At 42.6% G+C, this 27,733-nt stretch overlaps 1 protein-coding gene across 11 annotated transcripts in view; it reads left to right on the top strand.

The window, feature by feature from the left end:
• PRUNE2 (prune homolog 2 with BCH domain) overlaps positions 1-27,733 on the top strand; it is a 289,573-nt gene that overhangs the window by 223,099 nt on the left and 38,741 nt on the right. For all 11 annotated transcript variants that reach the window (XR_012220026.1, XR_012220025.1, XM_073543795.1 and 8 more), the window contains 4 exons: positions 7,250-7,352; positions 18,203-18,334; positions 19,670-19,756; positions 24,185-24,283. Coding sequence is in view for 9 of the 11 variants with exons in the window: in XM_073543795.1 (XP_073399896.1) it covers positions 7,250-7,352; positions 18,203-18,334; positions 19,670-19,756; positions 24,185-24,283 (421 nt within the window). In the remaining 2 variants the exon portion in view is untranslated. The remainder of the gene's footprint in view (positions 1-7,249; positions 7,353-18,202; positions 18,335-19,669; positions 19,757-24,184; positions 24,284-27,733) is intronic.

The raw sequence follows: 27,733 nt of genomic DNA, 5'->3' as shown, positions 1-27,733 counted from the left end.
GCTTTCCAAATGCGTCATGACGCTCGCAGACCATTCCATCAATTTATTTAGTGGTTCCTTGTGTGCACATGCCTTGCTATTGCTAAGTATGTTGGCAAATTGTGTAAATTATCTAATAAACAATATTTACTGAGCATTTACTAGTCATTGTTTTGTTTTGTTTTTACGGCCATGTGTGTGTTTTTTGCTATGCTGGATAAGTAATTATCTAGTTCAGGATCTTTTCAGGTGTTTTTTTATTTATTTTGTGATTTAATAAAGTAATTTTATTGGTGATTTTTATTTTGCTTTATACCTTTCTAACATTTCCTTTAAACATTTTAAACTCTTTTTTTCTACTTTTTATTTAACTGGAACCTGTTATGTTCCTTAACGCTATTAACTTAAAGAGATGCTGTCATATGCCCAAAATGCTATTGACCTGCAGATACGGTGGATACGGAAAGTATTCATTTACATATTAGATGTGTATATAAAACAATTAAGGAACATCTCATGAAATATACATGGTATTCAACTGACAGTGACAATACATAATAAATATAACATACAATATGCATATAAAGTGCAATAGTGCATTCAATAGTGCAGACAATACAAATACAGTGATAGGAACATTTAATTGTATATAGGTACACCTGTGCGTTCTATTAAGTGTAATGACTTAGCCCATCTCAGGAATCAATACCACGCTGAACCCAGCGTTTAGTTTAGTTGCATAGATAGAAGAAAAGCCGGCAAATCGCACAGCACTCGGACCATGCGAGTGCTGTCCAATTTTTACACCCCGTTGTTCTTTGAATAGCCGGCAATTCATTTCTAAATTTCAGGGGTTTTTTTCAGTCCAAGATGGGGTGCAGAGTGTACATTAATGAGAAAAAAATGAACTTTTTTGAATTTACCAAATGGCTGCAATGAAACGAAGAGTGAAAAATTTAAAGGGGTCTGAATACTTTCCGTACCCACTGTATATGGTTAATATGAATGTTAATAGTGCTCCAGTGTTGTTGGACCACCTTACTGAAAATGCGCTAACGGTAGGAAATTAATTTTATTTTCATGAGGAGACGACGGCTTTCTAGCACAGAGGCGTGCCGGGCAACTTCAATCACTAATCAATATACAAGGAATGGGGGCAGTAAGTATACGCAGCAATTGGATTGACAGCCCGCTGTGCACAGATGTGCTGCAGAGTGAAAGGTCAGTCAATGTGCTGGGACTTACAGCCTTTCACAGTATACTGAGCACTAACTGTATCTGCTCGGTGCACGCCTCTGTGACTGAAAGCCAGCAAAACCTGGGAGGAATAAAGTTCATTTTCAGTAATGCAACCGAACAACATTGGAACGCTATTAACCTGCAGTTTAACTCTATGTCTTCAATTATTTAAGATGACAGTTTCCCCTTAAATGAATATTTCCATCTCCAAGATCCTATCCCAACATGCATTTGGTTAGGTGCAATTATTATATTAGCAAATACCTCCGATTAGAAATGCAGTATACTTTTTCTGATTTGCGATGTCTCTTTCCTCATGTACAGGCATTGCAGGCACTTAGGTATCCATGGTTACGTCCACTGATATAGTGTCAGCTAGTTTCTAGGGGTGGTAACCATGGTTACCTAAGGTTCTGCAATGCCTGGGAATCAGAAAGAGACATAGTGTATCAGAAAAACTATACTACATTTCTAATCTGTGGTATTTGCTAATATTATTATTACTCCTACTACATATTAGGATAGGATATTGGAGATGGCAATATCCCTTTAAGTCCCACTAAGGGAGCAGACGGTTATTCTTGTATGATTTGCTGCCATACTTCTTCCTAATAGATTTAACACATCTTATACCAGCACAATTCTAAGAGTTAGGCCGACTTCATACATCAGTTTTTTTTGGTATGTGTGCTATCCGTTATTTTTACGGCTAGATCACTGAACGTTTCCAATGAATATGACTTTTCATATGTCCTTTTTTATGGACCGATTGTCCGCAAAAAAAAAACCCAGACATCCTACTTTCATCCATGTTGCAGATCAAACTCTCAATGAAAGTCAAGTCAATGGCTCCATGGAAAAAAAACCTGATAGCATATGGATGTCATACCTTACTTTTATTTCTCATATGTTAAAAACAGGTGGAGCAAGGATCGTAGAATCGTATACTGGACTGCACTGGGATGACATCCGAGTGCAGTCCGATGTTTCACACACACCCATAGACTTGTATGGATGCGTGAGAGCCGAGTCTTGCTGCTAATCGCAGCATGCTGAATCGGCTTGAGACAATAATCGGTGATCTGAGCTGCCCCATAGTATAACACTGGGCTGAGTGCTATCCGATAAAACATCACATAGCACTCGGCCTTGTTATACGGTAGTGTGAACGAGGCCTAAGCCCCAAGTCTGTGCACCCGGTAAAAGAAAAACAAGTGTGCCTGCATCAACCTTTGGAGAAATATCAGGGACACGTACAATATATAACACTAGCTGAAGAGCCCGGCGCTGCCCGGGCATAGTAAATATCTACGGTTAGTTATAACAAATTATAATGAATATATATATATCCCACATCATCTCATCAGCCAGAGCTACCGGACTACTACCCTTAATATCCCACTTCGTCCCATCAGCCAGAGCCACCGGACTACTACCCCTAATATCCCACATCGTCCCATCAGCTAGAGCCACCGGACAACTAATATCCCATATCATCCCGTCAAAGCCACCGGACTACTACCCCTAATATCCCACATCATCCCATCAGCAATAGCCACTGGATAACTACCACTAATATCCCACATCATCCTGTCACAGCCGCCGGACTACTACCCATAATATCCCACATCATCCCGTCAGCCAGAGCCACCGGACTACTACCCCTAATATCCCACATCATCACATCAGCCAGAGCCACCGGACTACTACCCCTAATATCCCACATCATCCCGTCAGAGCCATAGCCACCGGACAACTACCACTAATATCCCATATCATCCCGTCACAGCCGCCGGACTACTACCCTAATATCCCACATCATCCCGTCAGCCAGAGCCACCGGACTACTACCCCTAATATCCCACATCATCCCGATAGCCAGAGCCACTGGACTACTACCCCTACTAAAAGCAAAAACCAGCAAATAATTCCAGCAGATGCTTCCTACTTGGCCATAAAATCCATTTTATTTTTGTCTTTTAAAATAGTTCCATGTGGCAGAAACCCAAATATATACAGGGGGTCAGAAGAAAAAAAGGGCACACTGCTGCTTTATGCGTGCAGACTACGCGTTTCGACCTTACTAGGTCTTCTTCTAGGTCTTAAGTGTGAGCAGTGTTCAAGATAGTAATATACCCTGCTTCCAGGAACTTGATCCAATTACAAAATTTGGCTTAATTAAAATAGGGTGTATACCCTTACACAGGGATAAAACTTTGTTAAATACAAAATGTACTACATATTTAAAGCATATCGCTGCAAAGTGCCCTTATTTTTATCTAATACATTATTATTCACATCTTATATTTATTCTTAGATATCACAAAATTTACCATATGAACAAAAAACAAAAAACAAAAAAAAACAAAAAAAAATTTTTTTTATAAAAACCCCCCCAAAAAAAAAAAAAAATTTAAAAAAAAAGAGGAAAAAGGAAGGAAAATTCAAGTGTTTTTATATATATGTATATTTACCACTGGAAAACCTGCCATTTAGAATTGACTGATTAAATCTAACCTATTATTCAGTCCATTAGGTATACGGCTTTCCAGTGTAAAAATCCAATAACTTTCACGATTTAATAAAGTCCTTCTATTATTACCTCCCCGTAAGGATTTCTTTACTTTCTCTAAACCATAAAAGGACAAATCATTCAAATTTCCTTTATGTTCATACCAGAAATGTCTTGAAACTGCAGAGCCTCCTATCATATTCTCTTTTACTGCATCAGATAAATGCCTACGGATTATTTTTTTCAAAGAGCCCGTAGTACATCCAATATATTGTAATTTACAACTATTACATACAACAGAATAAATTACATTAGTAGTATTGCAATTGATAAAACTATTAATATTATATTCTTTACCATTTTTTACTGAAACTATTTTTTCTGTTTTATTTACAAATCTGCAACATTTACATTTTTTAGCTCCACATTTATAAAAGCCCTTTAAATCAAGCCAAGTATGAGATTTTTGTTGGTCAACAATGTTATATTCACTAGGTGACAAAATAGACTGAATCGAACGCGCTTTTTTAGCGACAAATCTGATTTTATTTCTTTCTAAAATTTTATCCAAATCTTTGTCTTGTTTTAGGATAGGTAGATATTTCTTTATTATTTTAATTATATCTGTATATTGTGGTGTATATTCAGTACTAAAAGTAATATTTTGTTCACTGTTTCTATTAGAAAATTTTTTATTCTTATTTTTACTTTTATTTTGCAATAATTTTTTCCTATCCCCATTATCCACTATTGATATTGCTCTTGTTAAACTCCAATCTGGATAATGTCTATCATGTAATCTCTGACATGTTTTAACTTTTTCACTTTCATAAATCTGCTTATTTGAGCTATTTCTATGTATTCTAATTAGCTCTCCCACTGGTATATTTTTGATAGTGTGTGCTGGATGACATGAATCAGCATGTAAAATTGTATTTGATGCAGTCTGTTTCCTAAATGGAGCAATATCTACTTTCTTAGTTTCTGCATTTCCTGAAAGAGTGATATCCAAAAAATCTATTTTATGACTATCATAAATACAAGTAAATTTTAGATTAAATTCATTACAGTTAATATATTCGTTGAAATCATCTAATGATTTTTTATCCCCATTCCATACAAATAACAGGTCATCTATATAACGCCCCATCCAAATGATGCGATTTTTAAAAGGATTTTGTTCATTATATAGGTGTTTTTCTTCCCATCTTCCCATGACTAAATTAGCCAGGGATGGTGAGAACTTCGCACCCATACTAACTCCTTTTGTTTGGAGAAAATATCTGTCACAAAATCTGAAATAATTATGTTCCAATAAAAATGTAACTGCATCCAACAAAAAATCTTTTATCTCATTTCTATAATTACTATAGGTTTCCAAATAGTAATGTAAACTTGCCATTGCTACATTAAATGGTATCGAAGGGTATAAACCGATGACATCACAGGTGACCCAAGAATAAGTAGGTTGCCATTCAAATGATTCCATCATACCTACAACTGCTTTAGTATCCCGCATAAAGCTGGGAATATTTTTTACCAAAGGTTGCAAATAAAAATAGCCACCGGATAACTACCACTAATATCCCACATCATCCTGTCACAGCCGCCGGACTACTACCCATAATATCCCACATCATCCCATCAGCCAGAGCCACCGGACTACTACCCCTAATATCCCACATCATCACATCAGCCAGAGCCACCGGACTACTCCCCCTAATATCCCACATCATCCCATCAGCCAGAGCCACCGGACAACTACCACTAATATCCCATATCATCCCGTCACAGCTGCCGGACTACTACCCCTAATATCCCACATCATCCCGTCAGCCAGAGCCACCGGACTACTACCCCTAATATCCCACATCATCCCGATAACCAGAGCCACTGGACTACTACCCCTACTATCCCACATCATCCCATCAGCCTGGGGTCAGAACCAGAATGCTGAGTGGAATGGCCCTAACTTTCATACCGGGGATCTCTTTAAGAGCGGCCTGGTGTCAGAACCAGAGCGCTGAGTGGATTTGCCCTGACTTCCATACCAGTGATCCATTTAATAGAAGCCTGGGGTGGTGAGAATTAGAGCGCTGAGGGATTTACCCTAACTTCCATACCGGAGATCCCTGTAAGAGAGGCCTAGGGTCAGTGCCAATGAGCAGAGTGGATTTGTCCTTACCTCCATACCGAGGATCCTTTTAAGAGGGGCCTGGGGTCAGAATCAGAGCGCAGAGTGGATTTGCCCTCAGTTCCATACCGGGGATCCCTTTAAGAGGGGCCTGGGGTCAGAACCAGAGCACTGAGTGGAATTGCCCTAACTTCCATACCATTGATCCCTTTAAGAGACCCTGGGGTCAGAACCACTGCGCTGAGTGGAACGGTCCTAACTTCCTTACCGGGGATCCCTTTAAGAGAGGCCTAGGGTCAAAACCAAAACATTGGATGGATTTGCCCTGACTTCCATACCAATAATCCCTTTAGTAGAGGTCTGGGGTCAGTACCAGAGCATTTGAAGGCAATTGCCCTGACTTCCATACACGGGATCCCTTTAAGAGAGGCCTGGCGTCAGAACCAAAGTGCTGGATGGATTTGCCCTGACTTCCATAACAATGATCCCTTTAAGAGAGGCCTGGGGTCAGAATCAGAGCGCTGAGGGATTTGCTCTAACTCCCATACCGGAGATCCCTTTAAGAGAGGCCTGGGATCAGAACCACAGCGCTTAGTGTAATTGCCCTAACTTAAATACCAATGATCCCTTTAAGAGACCTTGGGGTCAGAACCACAGAGCTGAGTGGAACAGTCCTAATTCCATACCAATGATCCCTTTAAGAGGGGCCTGGGGTCAGAACCACAGCGCTGAGTGGAACGATCCTAATTCCATACCGGGAATCCCTTTAAGAGAGGCCTGGGGTGAAAACCAAAGCGCTGGATGGATTTGCCCTAACTTTCATACCAATGATCCCTTTAAGAGGGAAGATGTGCCTATGGGATGGAGGATGTGTGCTGGGTATATGGGCAAGGGAGGGGGGGTTTCATTTCTGTCCTGTGCTCTCTGCTCCTTTCTGGGGGGCAGACAATGGCTGGGAGCTTATGTTCCCAGGGATGTTAGATTTCTCCCACCATGTCAGTGTCTGCTGAGGTGTTGTCGAGTTGGGAAAACTGTTGCTCATAGCAACCAATCACAGCTTAGCGTCTTTTAAACATCTCTGGTGAAATGAAAGATGCTTAGTGATTGGTTGCAAAGAAAACTGTTGCTCATAGCAACCAATCACAGCTCAGCTTCTTTTAAACAACGCTGGTGAAATGAAAGATGCTTCGTGATTGGATGGTGACACACACACATTCAATCTTATATAGAGAGATTAAGTACAATGTGATAACAAATGGTTTGTGTTTTTCTACATTTTGTAGCCTAATCAATAAGTTACTTGAGTGCTGTGATTAACGTGCGTAGGTGATGTTTTAGATCATGATTATTATTTATATTTAGTAATAAAGCTGTTTTCTTGGCAGGTTACTACGGCGAGGGTGTTAATGCCATCATTGTGTTTGCTGCCTGCTTTCTGCCTGACAGCAGTCGTTCTGACTACAATTATGTCATGGAAAATCTGTTCCTGTGAGTACGTCCCATAAACGTGGCCACACTTGCTATTGTGACAAACTCTCTGCAATATGTTGGCACAAACCTCATGAACACATATGATTTCAGTCTATTTGGACAAAGAATACATCTTTTTCTTGCTAATGCATAATACAGTAGGAAAAATAATTATGTGTAGATACTTTATAGCAAAAAAAGCATAAAAACAATCGTGTTACAGAACTGCAGAACTGTAGAAACAATATCCTGTACAAATATGTTATAGGCTAGCACTACATATCCCAGCAACTTTCTATTGTCTAGTGGTTAGATCAGCAATGGTTGTGGATTTGGGGAACTATTTATTGCAGGGCATGTGGGTAAGGTGTAAAGTCAGACTGCTGGGATTGTTTCATATCACTCCTTCCCAGGAGATGAGGGAGGATCCAGCAAATATGACACATGTGAATAAAGTAGCCAGACATAAAGTCATAAAAACATGAGGTTGGAAGCAGAAAAATACCATGTGGTCCTTTTGGTCTGGTCTTACATTTATTTCATTTGTATTTGTATGTTTAGATAGCTGTCATCTGCGATGTCATGCTACATACATGAGTACCTATCTACAGTATGTGTTTTCTTATTGGTTCAAGTAGAAGGGGGATGGTGCACTTTGCTGATAGAATAGGCAGTGCAGCCTTCGTGGTGACATTTGCTATATAGTGGCTTGTGAAATCATTCACCCCCTTGGCTTTTTACCTATTTTGTTACATTATTATAGTCATAAATTACATTTATGGGATTAAATAACTAAAAAATTGGCACATGCATATGTATTCACCCCTTTTGCTCTGATGCCTCTAAAATCTTTGGTGCAAGCAATTCCCTTCACAAGTCACACGCTTAGTGGAAGGAAGTCTACCTGTGTGCAATCTAAGTGTCACATGGTCTGTCAGTATATACACACCTTTTCTGAAAAGCCACAGAGGCTCCAACACCATTAAGCAAGAGGCACCACTAGCCAAACACCATCATGAAGACAAAGGAGATCACCAAACAAGTCAGGGATAAAGTTGTTGAGAAGAAAAAGTCAGGGTTAGGTTATAAAAAATATCCCAATCTCTGATGAGCACCGTCAAATTCATTATCATTAAATGGAAAGAACATGGTACCAGAACAAATCTGCCAAGTGAGGGCCGCCCACCAAAACTTTCAGTCCAGGCAAGGAGGGCTTTAATCAGAGAGGCAGCACAGAGACCAAAGGTAACCCTGAAAAATCTGCACAGTTCCCAAGCAGAGACTAAAGCATCTGTCTATACAACCTCAATAAGCAATATACTCCATAGAAGTGGCCTTTATGGAAGAGTGGGCAGAAATAAGCCAAAAGACATGGGAGACTCCCCAAATATATTGAGGAAGATGCTGTGGTCAAATGAGGTCAAAATAGAACTTTATGGCCACCAAGGTATATCCTATGTCTGGCCACAAACCAACACAGATTATCAACCCAAGAATACCATCCCCACAGTGAAACATGGTTGTGGCAGTATTATGCTATGGGAATGTTTGTTGGCAGCAGTTACAGAGAAAATAGTTCCAGTCAAGGGGAAGTTGGATGGTGTGAAATATAAGGATATTCTTGAGCAAAACCTGTTTCACTATGTGAGTGTTTTGAGACTGGGATGGATTTTCACCTTCCAACAAGACAACGACCCAAAGCATACCGCTGCAGCAACCCTAGTCAAAGCCCAGACTGTAATCCAATTCAGAATCTGTGGTCAGACTTGAAGATTGCTATGCACCAGAAGAAACCATCTAACTTGAAGGACTTGGAGCAGTTTTGCCTTGAGGAATGGGCAAAAATCTCAGTGGCAAGATGTGGAAAGTTCATAGAGACTTAGCCAAAACGACTTGCCGCAGTAATTGCTACAAAGTACTGATTTTAGGGTAGTGAATAGTTATGCAGACTGAAGTTTTCAGTTATATTGTCATACTTGTTGTTTGCTACACAATAAAAAGAAAACCAAATGTTCACAGTTGTAGGCAAGTTCTTTACATGAACAGATGCAATCCCTAAAAAAACTGAGAAATTCCAGGTTGTGAGGTAACTAAACACGTAAATGTGGGGTGAATACTTTTGCAAGCCAGTGTCTAAATCTGGGACTTACAGCAACCTGATGGCGTGATACTATCAAGATAACAGTGCAGTAGACCCTAGTGGACCTATCTAGACTTGCACCAGATTGATTTTCCTACAAATCGTTCATCCATCAAGTTGCCATGGCTCGAGAAGTTCGAGGCTGTTGTTAAAAAAGAAAATATACTAGATAGTCAGTTTATAAACCAAAGACAATGGGACAGATTTACAAAGCTAAGGCCCCTTTCACATATCAGTTTTTTGGTGTCAGTCACAATCCGTCGGCTCGACGGATCAACGGATCCGTTGCAGATTGTGAAAAACTGAGGCGACGGATCCGTTTTTTCTAGTTCTACGCTGTTCAAATTTTAGACCATATTTAATACATTTGCCTGTATGTGATTTCCTACCTTCATATCACTAATAGGAGCCATTAATCAATAGTTTTATGTGTTCAGCACACATGCATTACTATAGATGACCCTGACTCTGCAATATATTTATGAACATGTATTAGGCCAGTTAAAAAATGTTTGAACCTGAATACGGAAAAAAGTCAGTATGACAGGTCTAAATGTTGGGCATGTAGGTTTTGGCGTATTCCTACTGTTTAGACTATTTTAAAATTGCTGATAGATTATCTCAATGTAAGAAAGTTGGTGAATATTGTATACTAACCATTTGTAAAATATGCAAAAATACTTATTTGTCTTTTATATTTTCCTTTAGTATATGTATGCGCCATACTTGTGCTTATGTTCTTTAAAAAATAGGTAGGGAACTCTTTTATATTTTCCCTTAGTATATGTATGCACCATATTTGTGCTTATGTTCTTTAAAAATTAGGTAGGGAATATAAAACCAAGGCTAGTCCTCCTGTACAAGGTGTTTATTAGCACAATTCATAAACCTGTATGACTCTAGATAAGGCTAGCATGGCTTACACCTGCTTATCTATTGTCTATTATAAGACTAAATTCACAATATAGTTTCTAGCATTGCTCAGTCACCTGGAAACACAATATAAAACCCCCTTGTTAGGCTTTATAGAAAGACAAAGCAACCCTTTTTATTCTGCCATACTCAGATAACATGAGAGGTCAGAACCACATGTGCTGGAGGACTAGATGTGAATATTGGCAGATCAGTTCCCATAGTGTGCAGCATTGCATGATGGCAATTTACCTCCTATTTGTTATAACTGCTTACCTCTGCAGTAATGAAGGAGGCCTTTGTATAACAACCCACATTTATATACTGAACAATGTGCAATAGGTTCCTGGTTGCAAAAAAAATGAGCAAAAATAACATGTTGACACTAGGGATGAGCGAGCATATTCGTCGGTACTCGGCGAGTATTGCGGTACTCACGGTACTCGGAAAATAGCGAGTAACATAGTAACATAGTTTTGAAGGCTGAAGGAAGACCTTATGTCCATCTAGTTCAGCCTATTTTTAGTGCAGCTGTTCTGCATTGCTGATCCTGGGGAAGGCAAAAAACCCACAGAGTAGAAGCCAATTTTCTCCATAGGGAAAAAAATTCCTTCCCCTAAGCTGGGTCAACCATCTACCTATAATATTTTGTTATTCGTAACCTTCTATACTGTTACTCCCAAGAAAAACATCCATTCCTTTCTTAAATTCATTCAGTGAGTTGGCCATCACCACTTCCTCAGGAAGAGAATTCAGAGCCTCACAGAGAATGTTCTTGTCACAGTCCTTGGTACAAACAGTTCATTGGAGAGATCACTGTATTGCCCTGTGATATACTTGTACATATATATTAGGTCTCCCCTAAGTCTTCTCTTTTCTAGAGTAAATAGACCTAATTTTGATAACCTTTCTGGGTATTGTAGTGAACCAACTCCATTTATCATTTTAGTAGCCCGCCTTTGAACCCTTTCAAGTTCAGTAATGTCTTTCTTAAGCACCGGCGTCCAAAATTGCACACAATACTCCAAGTGTGATCTGACGAGTGATTTGTACAGAGGGAGAATTATGTTTTCATCTCGTGTCCCCAGACCTCTTCTAATGCATCCCATGACCCTATTTGCTTTGGTGGCAGCTGCCTGACACTGGGCACTCCAATTTAGCTTCTTATGGACTAAGATGCCTAAGTCTTTTTCCATGTCTGATTTCCCCAGCAGTTTCCCATTTAGTAAGTAATTGTAGCATCTGTTTCTCCTTCCCATGTGCATAAACTTACACTTATCTGTGTTAACCCTCATTTGCCATTTTTCAGCCCAATTCTCCAATTTACTCAAATCTGTCTGTAGTTGCAAACTGTCCTCCTTTGTGTTAACTACCTTACATAATTTTGTATCATCTGAAAATACTGATATTTTACTGTGCAAGCCATCCACTAGATGATCAATAAATATATTAAATAGTAGTAGTGGTATTTCACTACTCGCCTCGCTATTCGGTTCTCCCGCCCGGCATTTGCCAATCACAGTAATGCCGCACCCTTCTTGGTTGTGGGCGGCATTACTATGATTGGCTGGCCGCCCAGCGTCCTATGAGTCATCATAGCCTGGGTCTAAGCCCTGCTGCCGCCATTTTCTGCACATTGCATGCAGAACACAGCTAGTGTAGGGAGATTGTGAGCAGCTGCTAGGGAGAGTTGTGTTTGTTGGTTCAAATCAGCCAGAAATCCTCTGTGAAACCCAAAAGCTCTTTTCAGAGCTGGAAGCATAAGGTCAGGGACTGAGTAGTGACCGTTTGCCCAGCTTTTTTTAGGTCACATTTAACCCTGCAGGGCAGGTTTTTTGTGCTGTTGCGGTGCTGTGTTCACAGCGAATAGCACGCATGGTACTGCACAACTGACACGCAGCCAGCACCGCTGTCTTGTGTGGTGTCTGGGGTGCATATTCTTGCCTTACACCTCAGGGCAGTTTTTTTCTGCAGTTGCAGTGCTGTGTTCACAGCGAATAGTACGCATGCACGGTACTGCACAACTGACACGCAGCCAGCATCGCTGTCTTCTGTGGTGTCTGAGGTGCATATTCTTGCCTTAAACCTCAGTGCAGTTTTTTTGTGCAGTTGCACTGCTGTGTTCACAGCGAATAGTATGCACGCACGGTACTGCACAACTGACACACAGCCAGCACCGCTTTCTTGTGTGGTGTCTGGGCTGCGTATTCTTGCATTAAACCTCAGGGCAGTTTTTTTGTGCTGTTGCGGTGCCGTGTTCACAGCGAATAGCACGCACGGTACTACACAACTGACACACAGCCAGCACCGCTGTCTTGTGTGATGTCTGGGGTGCGTATTCTTGCCTTAAACCTCAGGGCAGTTTTTTTGTGCTGTTGCCGTGCTGTGTTCACATAATCACAGCGAATAGTACGCACACATGGTACTGCACAACTGACACGCAGCCAGCACCGCTTTCTTGTGTGGTGTCTGGGCTGCGTATTCTTGCCTTAAACCTCAGGGCAATTTTTTAGTGGCAGCACCGCTGTCTTGTGTGGTTACTGGGGTGTGTAATCTCACCTTAAACCTCAGGTCAATTTTTTTCTGCTGCTGTGGTGCTGTTTGTAAAACACAAAGCAGTACTAGGCTGTAGTGCTACCTTCCACAAAGCACTAACTGCTCCTTGTTCCCCAGTATCTGCATCTGAACATCTGCAACTATTGCAGAAAAATCCAAAATTCCTAAAAAGGCTGTTGTGAAGGGACAGGGACGTGGATGTGGGGTCATTGTTGCCCAACAAGGCACAGAGTCTGGGAGATCGAAGAAGGTTGATGCATCTAGGTTCCTGGCGAAATATCCCAGTCTAGAACATAAACGGGCCTGGAAGCCAGAAGAACAAGAGCAGATACTGTCTTGGATGGCTGATAAGGCCTCAACGAAATGTTCTAGCAGCACCCAATCATCCATGACAAAACAGTCTACTGTCCATACAGATAACGCTGGGTCATTCTATTCTCAACCTGTTCCTAGTTCATCACCCGGTCAGGAGTCACAGGAAACATTTGACCCCAACCTTGGTCACTCCGAAGGTCTGTTTGATCCATTTCCATGGATTGCCTCTGGTCTCTCACCGCGCGACATTGAAGAGGAACGTGAGGGGGTATTGTCTGTTGAAGGTGGCCAAATATTTGAAACCCCACGTCCAGAAGAAAGCCACTTTCATCCACGTGATATACTAGGTGAAGAGGTGGAGGCTGATGGTGATGACACACAGTTGCCATCTGGCCAGTCGCCAATATCAACACGGAAGGAGGATGACATGGACGACGAGGTGGTCGATGATGAGATCACCGATCCGACCTTGGCCCGTTGGCATGCATAGCCAGCATAGCAGCACAGAGGATGAAGGTGGATACGTAGCACCAACAAATGCACCAAGGGCTACTGGTTTGAGCAGAGTGCGAACTGTGTCAACTGTTGCCAAGAGCAATCCCTCTGTGCCCCAAGTCAAGGCAAGGGTGCATTCAGCCGCTATCTGGAAATTTTTTTCCGATAGTCCTTCTGAACCAAATGCTGTCATCTGTAGAATCTGCCATAGGAAGCTGAGCAGAGGCCAGGGCAAAGGCAACCAAAGCACCACCAGTATGCGGAAACACATGGCAGCCAAGCACCCTAGTCGGTGGGCTGAACAACAGGGTACCAAATCAGTGTCTGCGACTGCGGGTCAAACCACTGCCATGTTGCCTGTGATACGTCCTTTCCAATCTGCTGGGCAGGAAGCAGGTGATCATGATACCTCTTGCTCACAAGCTGCGGTTGCACAGTCACAGGCCACAACAAGCTCATCCACTTGTTTGTCCCAGGAAAGCGTCCAATTGTCCGTTCCCCAGATGTATGAAAGGACACGTAAATACCAAGCCACACACCCACAAGCACAAATGCTGAATACGCACATTGCCAAATTGCTAGCCATGGAAATGTTGCCGTCTAGGATTGTGGAGACACAGTCTTTCTGTGATCTTTTGGCTGTGGCTGCCCCACGATACTCGGTTCCCAGCCAGCACTATTTTTCCCGGTGTGCCGTCCCCGCGTTACACCAGCATGTCTTAAACAATCTAAAGCGGGCTCTCACTAACGCCGTAACCGGGAAGGTCCATCTTACCACAGACACGTGGACAAGTACTTGTGGCCAGGGACGATACATCTCTGTCATGGCACACTGGCTCAACCTGGTGGAGAGTGGGACAAAGTCTTAAACTGGACCATCAATACATATCCTACCCACGCCACGAATAGCGGGCCCAACCTCAATCAGGGTTTCCGCCTCATCATATACATCCAGTCTCCCCTCTTCTTCCTCCTCCGCCTCATCATCCTATGCTGAATTACCCTCCACATCACTCCCAAGTTGGGAGCTGTGCAACAGCGCATCGGCAAAGCGGCAAAACGCTCTGCTGAAGCTGATCTGCATAGGTGAAACACCACACACTGCAGCATATCTGTGGCAAGGAATAAAACAACAAACCGATCAGTGGCTCTCTCCACTGCAACTCCAACCTAGTCTGGTTGTCTGTGATAATGGGCGTAACCTGGTGGCGGCTTTAAAGCTTGGGAAGCTGGTACACGTGCCATGCATGGCTCATGTGCTGAACCTAGTGGTGCAGAAACATACCCTGACTTGCCGTACCTACTTGAGAAGGTGCGCCGTATTTGCACCCATTTCCGCCATTCCTCAACCGCTGTTGCCGGTCTTGCAGCGCTTCAAAAGCAATTTAATTTGTCAAACCACAGACTCATTTGCGACATGCCAACACGGTGGAACTCAACATATCATATGTTGGCAAGGGTAACTGAGCAGCAGAGGGCACTTTCTGAATACCAGCTTAAACATGCCCGTCACACTGAGACTCAGCCAAGACACATAACAACTGTCGAGTGGGTGTGGATCGCTGATATTTGTGAGGTGCTTGATAACTTTGAGTACTGCACCAAGCTTGTGAGCGGTGATCAGGCTATTATCAGCGTAACCATCCCTATGCTATGTCTGCTGAAAAAAATCGATGCAGAATCAAAAAATGGAATCTTTGCATGCCCAGCAGCTGGGTATGGAGCATGATTTCACAATGGGTGATCCTACCCAGCCCAGCCAATATCATCAGGTAACATTGGGGGATGAAGATGATGATGAAAATTAGGAGGGAGACGACTTCTTTTTAAGTGGTACCGAGGGGACACCTCATGCTAAAGAGGGGAATCCCATCCCCAGCTTCAAGTCTGTCCAGCATGGGTGGGCTGAAGAGGAGGAGGTGGAGGAGGAGAGGATGGGTATTGTTCCTCCTTCAGGGGTCACAGAACATTTGCCTCTTTGCAGCTTGGCACACATGGCACACTTCATATCTGACTGTCTGTGCCAAGACCCTCGCGTAATCCACATTTTCAATAGCAACCTGTACTGGTTGGCCACCTTTCTAGATCCACGGTACAAGGACAAATTTCCTTCACTACTGTTGCAGTCACCAAGGGGTTTCACAATGGAATCCTTCAAGAAGGCCGTTGTCGATCATTTGATGGCAACAGCACCCTCAGACACCACTGCTAGCAGAGATACCAGCTCTGTGCAACAGCATGCATTAATGGGGAGAGATACACCAAGCAGGTCCAAAAGAGGTGATGATAAAATGTCCACAAACTGGGCTCTCTTCAATAAACCGGCTCATCACCAAGGACTAGCTGGAACAGTAGCAATGTCAAGGAGGGAGAAGTTGAACAAGATGTCAACAACTATCTAAGTGACCATACCTGCGTCCTTCCTGACACTTCTGTACCGTTTAATTACTGGGTATCCAAGCTGCATAGTTGGCCCGACCTCTCCTTCTGTGCCTTGGAGGTGCTGGCCTGCCCAGCTGCTAGTGTTATGTCAGAGCGTGTTTTCAGTGGTGGTGGGGCAATCATCACAGATACACGCACACGGTTGACAACAGAGAATGCAGACAGGCTGACTCTGATAAAATTTAACAAGGATTGGATTTTGCAACAGTATTTAAGCCCTCCAGATGACAGTATCCCAACCTAAAGTCATCCAACACGTTTTTTTTTTAATTGGTGATCACATCCATCCCTTCCCATACCAGCCCCTTTTCTTCTTCTTACACGCTTTCAAAACCTGCTTCTGACACATGTACCTCATGGTCAATAGGCTAAAAACAATGTTACGTTAATTAATATTTCCCATCGGAGGCACTTGTGATGAGAGTGAGACCCTTCTTCCCTCATCAACCATGGTATCATGCCCCTTGGGCTAATCTTTGGAGACACTATGGCTATGACTGGTCACTGGGCACTGCCACCTCTATGCTAGTAGTCCTAGCTTCATCATAATTGTTTGGCCCTTCAGACCTCCCTTGCTTCCTTCATCAACCATGATACAGCCCATTGGGCTAATTTTTGGAGACAGTATTGTTATGCCTGGACACTGGGCCCGGCCACCTCTATGCTAGTAGTCCTGGCTTTATCATAATGATTTGCCCCTTCAGACCTGCCTTGCTTCCTTCATCAACCATGATACAGCCCCTAGGGCTAATGTTTTGAAGACACTAAATCTATGCCTACACATTGGGCAGTGGCACAACAAGGACGGTAGTCCAAGCTTTATAATTGTGAATCCCTTGTGATGATGATGATGATGGGTGGCTTCTTCCTGCATTAACCATAACACAGCCCCTAGGGCAGATTGCTCTCCTTACACCACTTACACACTTAGCTGTCAGAAGATCGCCTCCATCATCAGTCACTCTTACGGCACTTCTGATATATCACTGGCACTGCGTAAGTGGCGTACGAGTCCTCCTCTTCCTGAAAAAAAACACAGGACTTCAAATAGTGTTTGTACATTCTAGTGAAGCAGTGGTGTAAAAACAATCGTGCAGCCCCTGTCCAGGTGCCCCCATGTTATATACATTTGTTTACAGCATACAGTTTTTAACATTTGCACATTTTTTAGCCTTTTCCTCAACCCCCAGACCGCTTTGTAGGGTCCAGCAGACAATTACTCGCATTTTCCATTGACTTCCATTGGACTCGCTATTCGTACCGAATACCCGAATATTAGGGTATACTCGGTGTGAGTATAGCGAGTCCGAATACTTCAGTACTCGCTCATCCCTAGTTGACACATATTAATAAAAATTTGAACATTACACAAGGAAACTAAACTTAAGCTGATTTTCTGGAACCATTAAAACATTGAAATAAAAAATTTAGCATGAATAAAAAGATACTTATAGATAACAGTACCTTAAAAAATCTGATTCTGCTTCTTCTTCTTCTCAACATGGCCACATTTGGAAAGTTTGGCCACAGTGATATTTGATCGTAGTGATACTAAGGTGGTCCCAATAGATAAACAAATCATGACATCATCCCCACGCACAAGTGCACGAAGACTCATTTTTGTAGTCTCACGCAGTAAAGTTTGGTGCAGTTTTTTTTAATATTTTTTTTTGTGGGACAAAACAGATGCTAAATACAGCACATACTGTTTTTCTTTTTGGATTCTATTTTGGTTTAAACCAAAGAAACACAAAATAAAGAGTTAAATAGGTTGTGTCATAATCACTATCCCTTTCCATAATTCATTTAATGGCTTATGAACATTATAATGTGTTTCCCCCCTATTACACATAGTGAGATCCTCTAACTAATAAAAAACTTTCTTGGGAACCTGGTCATGATTTAGCTGGCCATGGCTTGCAAACAGCTGATATTGTCATGAGTTTATGAAGCCATCCACTGATATATATGTAAATAGTGTATGTTGCTGTATTTTCTCTCATTTCAGATATGTGATAAGTACATTAGAACTCATGGTAGCTGAGGACTACATGATTGTCTACCTAAATGGAGCCACGCCAAGAAGAAAAATGCCAGGACTTGGATGGATGAAGAAGTGTTATCAAATGATAGATAGACGGTACGTTGACAATTTGCAAATTAAAGGGGTCATCAGAGGAAAACAAGTTATCATTTATCACCAGATTGGTGAGATAACTTGCTGATCGGTGGGTGTCTGACCACTTCAATTGGCAGAACAAGGAATTTCTATCCCCGTCAGAGTGGAGCAGCAGTGCGCGCATGTGCTATGTGCACTTGATTCTTTCCATTTGGGCCTGCCAAACAATGTGATAGGCTTTTTCCGGCAGCCCCATAAAGAATGAATGGAATGGCATTTGGGCATCCAACCTGCCACACTATTTTGTAACAGTGATAAAAGCTCTCTATTGGGAAAAAAAGTTTGCCGATTTACTGAACAATGAAGATCCCAGTGGTGAGACACCTACCATTCAGTAAGTTATCACCTATCCTTCAGAAAGGTATTAAAGGGTATATAAAAGGGTTTATAAAATGTAAAAAATGTTCCTAAACGCTAGCAGGCAGGTAAATGCAACTTACCTGCCTTTGTGCTCGGTGCCGTTCTTCCCTGGCACACAGCGGTCACATTCCGCTCCTGCTGGGAATTCAGCTATCTCTGTTGACATGACGGGGTGTGACTTTGACATAATTCTGATTGACAGCTGGCTCCACCAGTTAGGCAGCCGGGATCCGGCTGTCAATCAGAATGATGTTGGAAGTCCCACCCATTCGACACAGTGGAGAAAAGGCCTCCAGAGTTGACGTGACATCCTCAGAGGCCTCTGAATCCCCTGCAGGAGTGGTCTGTGACCACTCTGTGCTGGGGAAGAACAGTACTGGACACAACAGGCAGGAAGGTTGCAATTACCTGCCTGTTAGAGCTTAGGTACATTTTATGTTTTTTATAAAGTCCCAGATACCCCTTTAACTTGTTTTCACTGGACTACTCTTTTAAGTCAGTTTTTCTACCTATATGATATGTTCAAGATGTAACTATTAGTGATGAGCGAACGTGCTTGAATAAGGTGTTATCCGCGCATGTTCTTGTGCTAACCGGGTGTCTTCGGCAATAAAATATGTTCCAATCCCCATGCCTGTATGTCTCGCAGCTGTTCAACAACCACAACACATGCACGGATTCCCTAACAAACAGGCAAACTGTGACACATGCATCGACAGGGACTCGAATATATTTTTCAAGCACGATGAAGACACCTGTCTAGCACAAGATCATGCTTGGTTAATACCTTATCCAAGCATGTTCACTCATGACTAGTAACTATCTCAAACTGATTTTCTCAAGGCTACACAGTAATTGCATGCTCTGCTATGACTATTTGTAAATTATGCTTGATGGCTTTCATGAATGGATTACCTACGTTATGTCTTATCACAGACTAAGGAAGAACTTAAAGTCATTCATCATTGTTCATCCATCTTGGTTTATCAGAACTATATTAGCTGTGACACGTCCTTTTATAAGGTAAATATGAATTGTGACATAGTATATCATTCTTACCTATTATACTTAGCATCATCTTGTGCAGTAATCCACAGATTGAGTTCAGTCTCATGAACATTTGTTTCATTTCCCCTATCATGGAAATAAAGTTGCCATGCATTGCCCTGCTTTCATTAAATCCTGTGGGAGATAAATAGCTATACAGTGGGTACGCAAAGTATTCAGACCCCTTTACATTCTTCACTCTTTATTTCATTGCAGCCATTTGGTAAATTCAAAAAAGTTCATTTTTTCTTACTAATGTACACTCTACACCCCATCTTGACTGTAAAAAACAAATGTAGAAATTTGCACATTTATTAAAAAAGAAAAAACTGAAATATCACATGGTCATAAGTATTCAGACCCTTTGCTCAGACACTCATATTTAAGTCACATGTCCATTTCCTTGTGATCCTCCTTGAGATGGTTCTACTCCTTCATTGGAGTCCAACTGTGTTTAATTAAACTGATAGGACTTGATTTATAAAGGCACACACCTGTCTATATAAGACCTCACAGCTCACATTGCATGTCAGACCAAATGAGAATCATGAGGTCAAAGGAAATGGCCAAGGAGATCAGAGACAGAATTGTGGCAGGGGACAGATCTGGCCAAGGTTACAACAGAATTTCTGCAGTACTCAAGGTTCCTAAGACCACAGTGGCCTCCAGAATCCTTAAATGGAAGAAGTTTGGGACCACCAGAAGTCTTCCTAGATCTGGCCGTCCAGCAAACTTGAGCAATCATGGGAGAAGAGCCTTGCTGAGAGAGGTAAAGAAGAACCCCAAGATCACTGGCTGAGCTCCACAGATGCAGTAGGGAGATGGGAGAAAGTTCCACAAACTCAACTATCATTGCAGCCCTCCACCAGTCGGGCTTTTATGTCAGAGTAGCCTGACGGAAGTCTCTCCTCAGTGCAAGACATATGAAAGCCTGCATAGAGTTTGCTAAAAAACACATGAAGCACTCCCAGACTATGAGAAATAAGATTCTCTGGTCTGATGAGACGAAGACAGAACTTTTTGGTGATAATTCTAAGCGGTATGTGTGGAGAAAACTAGGCACTGCTTATCACCTGCCCAATACAATCTCAACAGTGAAACATGGTGGTGGCAGCATCATGCTATGGGGGTGTTTTTCAGCTGCAGGGGGAGGATGACTGGTTGCAATTGAAGGAAACATGAATGAGGCCAAGTACAGAGCTATCCTGGATGAAAACCTCTTCCAGAGTGCTCTGGACCTCAGACTTGGCCGAAGGGTCACCTTCCAACAAGACAATGACCCTAAACACAGAGCTAAAATAACAAAGGAATTGCTTCAGAACAATTCTATGACCATTCTTGACTGGCCCAGTTAGAATCCTGACCTATACCCAATTGAGCATCTCTGGAGAGACCTGAAAATGGCTGTCCACCAACGTTCACCATCCAACCTGATGGAACTGGAGAGGATCTGCAAGGAAGAATGACAGAGGATACCCAAATCCAGGTATCAAAAACTTTTCACATCATTTCCAAGAAGACTCATGTCTATACTAGCTCAAAAGTGTACTTCTACTAAATACTGAGCAAAGGGTCTGAATACTTATGACCATGTTATATTTCAGTTTTTCTTTTTTAATAAATTTGCAAAAATATCTACATTTCTGTTTTTTTCAGTCAAGATGGGGTGCAGAGTGTACATCAGTGAGAAAAAAATGAACTGTTTTGAATTTACCAAATGGCTGCAATGAAACAAAGAGTGAAAAATGTAACCCCTTCATGACCAGAGCTTTATTTTTTTTTTCGTTTTTCGTTCCCCTTCTTCCCAGAGCCATAACTTTTTTATTTTTCAGTCAGTAAGGCCATGTGAGAGCTTATTTTTTGTGGGACGAGTTTTACTTTTGAATGACATCATTGGTTTTACTATGTAGTGTACTCGAAAATGGGAAAAAAAAACTTGTTTTTTGTTTGGATTTTTTGCTAGGTTCACTAAATGCTAAAACTGACCTCCAGGTCATTACGAGTTCATAGACACCAAACATGTCTAGGTTCTCTTTTATCTAAGTGTTGAAAAAAAAAATCCAAAGTTTGCTAAAAAAAAAAATTGCGCCATTTTCCGAGACCATAAAGTGTCCATTTTTCGTGATCTCAGGTTGGGTGAGGGCTTATTTTTTGTGTGCCGAGCTGACGTTTTTAATGATACCACATCTGTGCAGATACGTTCTTTTGATCGCCCGTTATTGCATTTTAATGCAATGTTGCGGCGACCAACAAAAACATAATTCTGGCGTTTTGATTTTTTTTCTTGCTACGCCGTTTAGCGATTAGGTTAATCCTTTTTTTATTGATAGATCGGGCAATTTTGAGTGTGGCGATACCAAATATGTGTAGGTTTGATTTTTCTTATTGTTTTATTTTGATTGGGGCGAAAGGGGGTAGATTTAAACTTTTATGTTTTTTTTATTTTTTAAAAATTTTAAACACATTTTTCTTTACTTTTGACATGCTTCAATAGCCTCCATAGGAGGTTAGAAGCTGCCATAGCTCGATCGCCTCTATGTAGTTGAATTACAGCATTGCTATGAACGCCAACCACAGGGTGGCTGTCATAGCAATCTGCCATCAACAACCATAGAGGTCTCGAGGAGACCTCAGGTTGTTATGGCAACGCATCGCTGACCCCCGATCACGTGACGATGCGCGTATTTCCGGCCGCACTCCGGAAGCTCTAGTTAAATGTCCGCTGTCAACGTTTGACAGCGGGTTTTAGCTAGTTAATAGACACGGACGGATCGTGATTCCACTTGCGCCTATTGTGGGCACATGTCAGCTGTTTAAAACATTCTATTCCATCAGCTGGCAGTAAGGGGTTAAAGTGGTGTGAATACTTTCTGTACCCACTGTAAAAAAAGAAAAGGCTTATCTGGCATATCCAACTTACATATGTAATAAATGTACCTTAAAGTAGGTTCTAGTTTCTTAAGGCATCTAATTTTACATAATTTTACACCTTTCAATTACCGTAGTTTAATTAAATATTGTTGAGAAATACAATTTCCTATTGCTGCTTTGCATGACATGGTTGGGTGAGTTTAGTGTGTTGGAACATGAATGGACAGCACATAGGCCTGGTCTCTGGTCTCCCATAATTTTCAATTACCCAATCTGTTCTCAACTCCATTGAACACGTTTAGATTGAACAAGAATAGAGATTACAAGTCAGGCCTTCTCATTCAACATCAGTGCCAACACTCCCCACACCTTATTGCCACCTCTCCCCACAAATTAGGGATAAATGGGCAAATGTCCCCATAGACACACTCCAAAATCTTGTAAGGCCAAAAACAATTTCCTATGATAAGAATTGCAATGTATTCCTAAAAATTGGATCTATATGGTTGATCCATATGGGATCTGATTTTTTTTGCACATCCATAGATTTGAATGTGTGAGTCTCATCTGAAATATGTTAAAGGGAATCTGTCACCCCTTTTTGAGATATCATTGTTAGGAATGGCGGAACGCACTAAATAAAAATATAAATAAAGTGCTTTCGCCGCCCGGGGTCCACCGGGCGGGAGATGGAAAAACCGCAGCTAGATGGTGACAGAGCAATAAGGCGGTAGTGTGCACAGGGTTTAGACGACACCCAGGTGCACAGAGCAATCTCTGTTGAACTCACAGAGCTGCAACAACAAAAGGAAAAGCACAATAACGCTGAGCCTGTTAGAATCACAGGAGCTCAGCGAAACACACGCGGTAAAGGATCACAGGAGTAGCCCAAGATGGCGGTACTACATCCGACTAGACCTACCGTGACAACCGTGTGAATAGCGTCGCAATTGCGAACGCACAAAACGCTGCTACTGCAGCGCGGCGTGGATAGTGCCGCAGAGTATGTAAACTGCCACGGTCCGGTCCAATGGGCGGGGCTTATTCAACTGCTCCCCCCTCCCTGTCTTGCTCTACACAAGAAGAAATGCGTAGAGCAAGACAGGGAGGGGGGGAGCAGTTGAATAAGCCCCGCCCAGCGGACCGGACCGCGGCAGTTTACATACATCTGAACCGATATAAACAAGGTATTTATGCATGAAAGTGCAGGGTCAGGGGGAAGCAAAAGTACTAAGAGAATCCTTATGTGACACACAATTGAATGATATCATTATATGATATTTCAAAAAAGGGGTGACAGATTCCCTTTAAAGACATGCTCCAATTTTGTCATGCGGACATTCGGTCTATGTGCACAAAAAAGGTCATTTTAATAGTCTTATTGAATAACATTGGTCCTAGTGCTTTTTGTGTGAGGTTTTTCCATGCATAGTACTGGGACCCAAAATACAGTCGTGTGAATATAGCATCAAAGTCACATTAATATTGTAATACCTAATATATTAATTTATACTTAACATCCTTTTCTATCAGCTCCAAGTTCAGCAGCAAGATAAAGTACGTATCCAGTCTAGCTGAGCTTAGGGAATTGATCCCAATGGAATATGTGCAGATTCCAGAAAGTATTATCAAGTAAGTCAATGTGTGAAATGTTTACAACATCAAAGACTGTAGAAATCTTTTGTATTTGTATGCGTCCCAAGCCTAATTGTGTAAAGTTTGTTATTCATAGAACGTTGGCAAAATCAGACTATTTCGAAGTGTATAGGGATTTGCCAACTCTCCACCAATGACAAACGTCATGGATAGAGTTGAGCGAAACGGGTCGAAAAAATTCAAAAGTCGCCGACTTTTGGCAAAGTCGGGTTTCATGAAACGAAACCCGACCCTAGGATGAGGTCGGCCACGAGGTCGGCGACTTACGCGCCAAAGTCACGTTTCAAAAGTTTGTTTTGCGCTCTTTTTCAGCCAATCAGGATCCACGGACACTGTGGGCAACGTGATGACATAGGCACGGGTCACCACCATCTTTCAGAAGGGCATGCAAGTGATTGGCTTGCTTTGGTGGGCGTCACAGGGGGTATAAAAGGGCGTGCACGCCGACCGCCATCTTACTTCTGCCGATCTTAGCATAGGGAGAGGTTGCTGCTGATTCTGTAGGGAGAGCGTTAGGCAGGGAAGAAGACCAAAAAACTGCTTCTGCTGCTAGCGATTTGGCCTGCACAACACACCAGTCACTGTGTGTGCAGTGCAAGGGGAGGCTATATAGTGGTGTATCAGTGGTGTTGGTTGTTGGGCTGCCTTCTAAGGCTTCCTGACAGGCTGGCATTGCTGTTTACCCACTGCTCCGCAAACTGCTTTTTTAAAAGCAATCCAATCTCACTTATCCTCTAGTCACTTTGGTCACAGCTGTGCCATAGAGCCTGTCACATAGCGCTCAGATATTCATTGGGCCTCACACAATCCAAAAGTGTCCAGTGTCCAAAAGTGTGTGCAGAGATTCAAACTCTCACTTATCCTCTAGTCACTTAGGTCACAGCTGTGCCATCGAGCCTGTCACATAGCGCTCAGATATTCATTGGACCTCACACAATCCAAAAGTGTCCAGTGTCCAAAAGTGTGTGCAGAGATTCAAACTCTCACTTATCCTCTAGTCACTTAGGTCACAGCTGTGCCATCGAGCCTGTCACATAGCGCTCAGATATTCATTGGGCCTCACACAATCCAAAAGTGTCCAGTGTCCAAAAGTGTGTGCAGAGATTCAAACTCTCACTTATCCTCTAGTCACTTAGGTCACAGCTGTGCCATCGAGCCTGTCACATAGCGCTCAGATATTCATTGGGCCTCACACAATCCAAAAGTGTCCAGTGTCCAAAAGTGTGTGCAGAGATTCAAACTCTCACTTCTCCTCTAGTCACTTAGGTCACAGCTGTGCCATCGAGCCTGTCACATAGCGCTTAGATATTCATTGGGCCTCACACAATCCAAAAGTGTCCAGTGTCCAAAAGTGTGTGCAGAGATTCAAACTCTCACTTATCCTCTAGTCACTTAGGTCACAGCTGTGCCATCGAGCCTGTCACATAGCGCTCAGATATCAGTGGGCCTCACACAATCCAAAAGTGTCCAGTGTCCAAAAGTGTGTGCAGAGATTCAAAATCTCACTTATTCTCTAGTCACTTAGGTCACAGCTGTGCCATTGAGCCTGTCACATAGCGCTCAGATATCAGTGGGCCTCACACAATCCAAAAGTGTCCAGTGTCCAAAAGTGTGTGCAGAGATTCAAAATCTCACTTATTCTCTAGTCACTTAGGTCACAGCTGTGCCATCGAGCCTGTCACATAGCGCTCAGATATCAGTGGGCCTCACACAATCCAAAAGTGTCCAGTGTCCAAAAGTGTGTGCAGAAATTCAAAATCTCCCCTGTCCTATAGACACCTTGTACCTTGTTTTACATACTATATAGTTTGTTGGATTTTGTCTACATTTCTACCAAAAATAAGGAGGGCTGGTGGAAGAGGCCGTGGAATTGGGCGGGGGTTGGCAGCTGGTAATGATGGTGTTGGTGGTGGATCTGATGGTAGTGGCAAGAGCAAAATAGGACCGAATGCAGGAGGTGTTGAGCCTGCGTCATCGTCTGGCTACATAAGGCCTCGAACGCTTAGTTTTCTAGGAGTTGGCAAACCGCTTTTAAAGCCAGAGCATCAGGAAAAAGTTTTGTCTTACATTGCTGACTCAGCCTCCAGCTCTATCGCCTCCTCTTCTTCAGTTGTAAAAAGTAAAAGCACTGAGTCATTATTGGAGGCTCATGTTCATGAACCACACCTTTCCTTGTGTCCTTCACCCCAACCAAGATTGAAGGATGACGCAGGCCATACTACTGATTACTCCATGGAGCTGTTTTCACATACCATGCCTGGATTATCAAGTGAAATGGTGAATTACCCAGGCCAAGATGAATCTGACATGGAGTGCACTGATGCACAGCCGCTGATGGATGATTCTGCTGGTACATTCACTCAGAGCACTACATTGTCCTCGCAGTGTACAGAGCCAGATTCTGACCCTGATGAGACTCAGGTGCCCCTTCCCGCACACTATACCACCATACACGGTGACACAGAGGAAGGTGCACATGACATAGAAGAGGAGGTGATGGATGACCCAGTTGTTGACCCAGATTGGCATCCATTGGGGGAAGAGGGTGCTGCTTCCAATAGCTCAGATGAGGAGCATCCACAGCAGACATCGACATCGCAACAGCTGTTATCTGGCAGGCCCGGAGCACTCCAAACACAGGTTCCAAATATCAAAAGAGTTGCTGGACAGCTTGTCCAGAGGGTCAAAAGATCACAGCGTGCTAGGCCGCAAAATGTCTGCCAAAGTAGGAAGAGTGCAGTGTGGCACTTTTTTGAACAAAATCCTCATGATCAGGCCAAGGTTATCTGTAAGAAGTGCGCAAAGACCTTTAGCCGAGGGAAAAATCTGAAAAATTTGAATACCAGTTGCATGCTTAGACATTTAACCAGCATGCACTTGCAAGCGTGGACACAACACCAAACCTCAAGTGCCACATGTGCAACTGATCACAACGAAGGTAGTCATCAACGCTACATTGTTTCCCCCACTGTAAGCCCACCGGTTAGCACAGCAGCAAATGTTGAGGTGTCGTTGCAAGGCCACAGCAGTCGGGGAATCCCACTGTTATATCAACGAAAGACTGATTCTAGGCCATCAGAAAGAACACCAACTCCATCACCATCATCAACCCTCTCTCAGTCCGCCCTGTCCACCGCTACTTCCACCATATGCAGCTCTCAAGTCCAGCTCACCCTCCCAGACACTATGAGTAGGTCAAGAAAGTACTCAGTCTCTCATCCGCGTACACTGGGTTTGAACGCCCACATTGCCAAACTAATCTCGTTTGAGATGATGCCCTTTCGGTTGGTGGAAAGCACAGCTTTCCGCGAACTCATTTCCTATGCAGTACCACGCTATGACCTACCCAGTCGCCACTTCTTCTCTCACAAAGCCATCCCAGCCCTCCACCATCATGTGAAAGACCACATTGTCCATGCACTCAAG

This window comes from Dendrobates tinctorius, unplaced genomic scaffold (genome assembly GCF_039654945.1).
Source record: "Dendrobates tinctorius isolate UK_male_01 unplaced genomic scaffold, ASM3965494v1 ptg000134l, whole genome shotgun sequence".
Taxonomy (NCBI): Eukaryota; Metazoa; Chordata; class Amphibia; order Anura; family Dendrobatidae; genus Dendrobates; species Dendrobates tinctorius.
The sequence above is the reverse complement of the archived record's forward strand: the minus strand, read 5'-3'. Positions and strand labels throughout refer to the sequence as shown.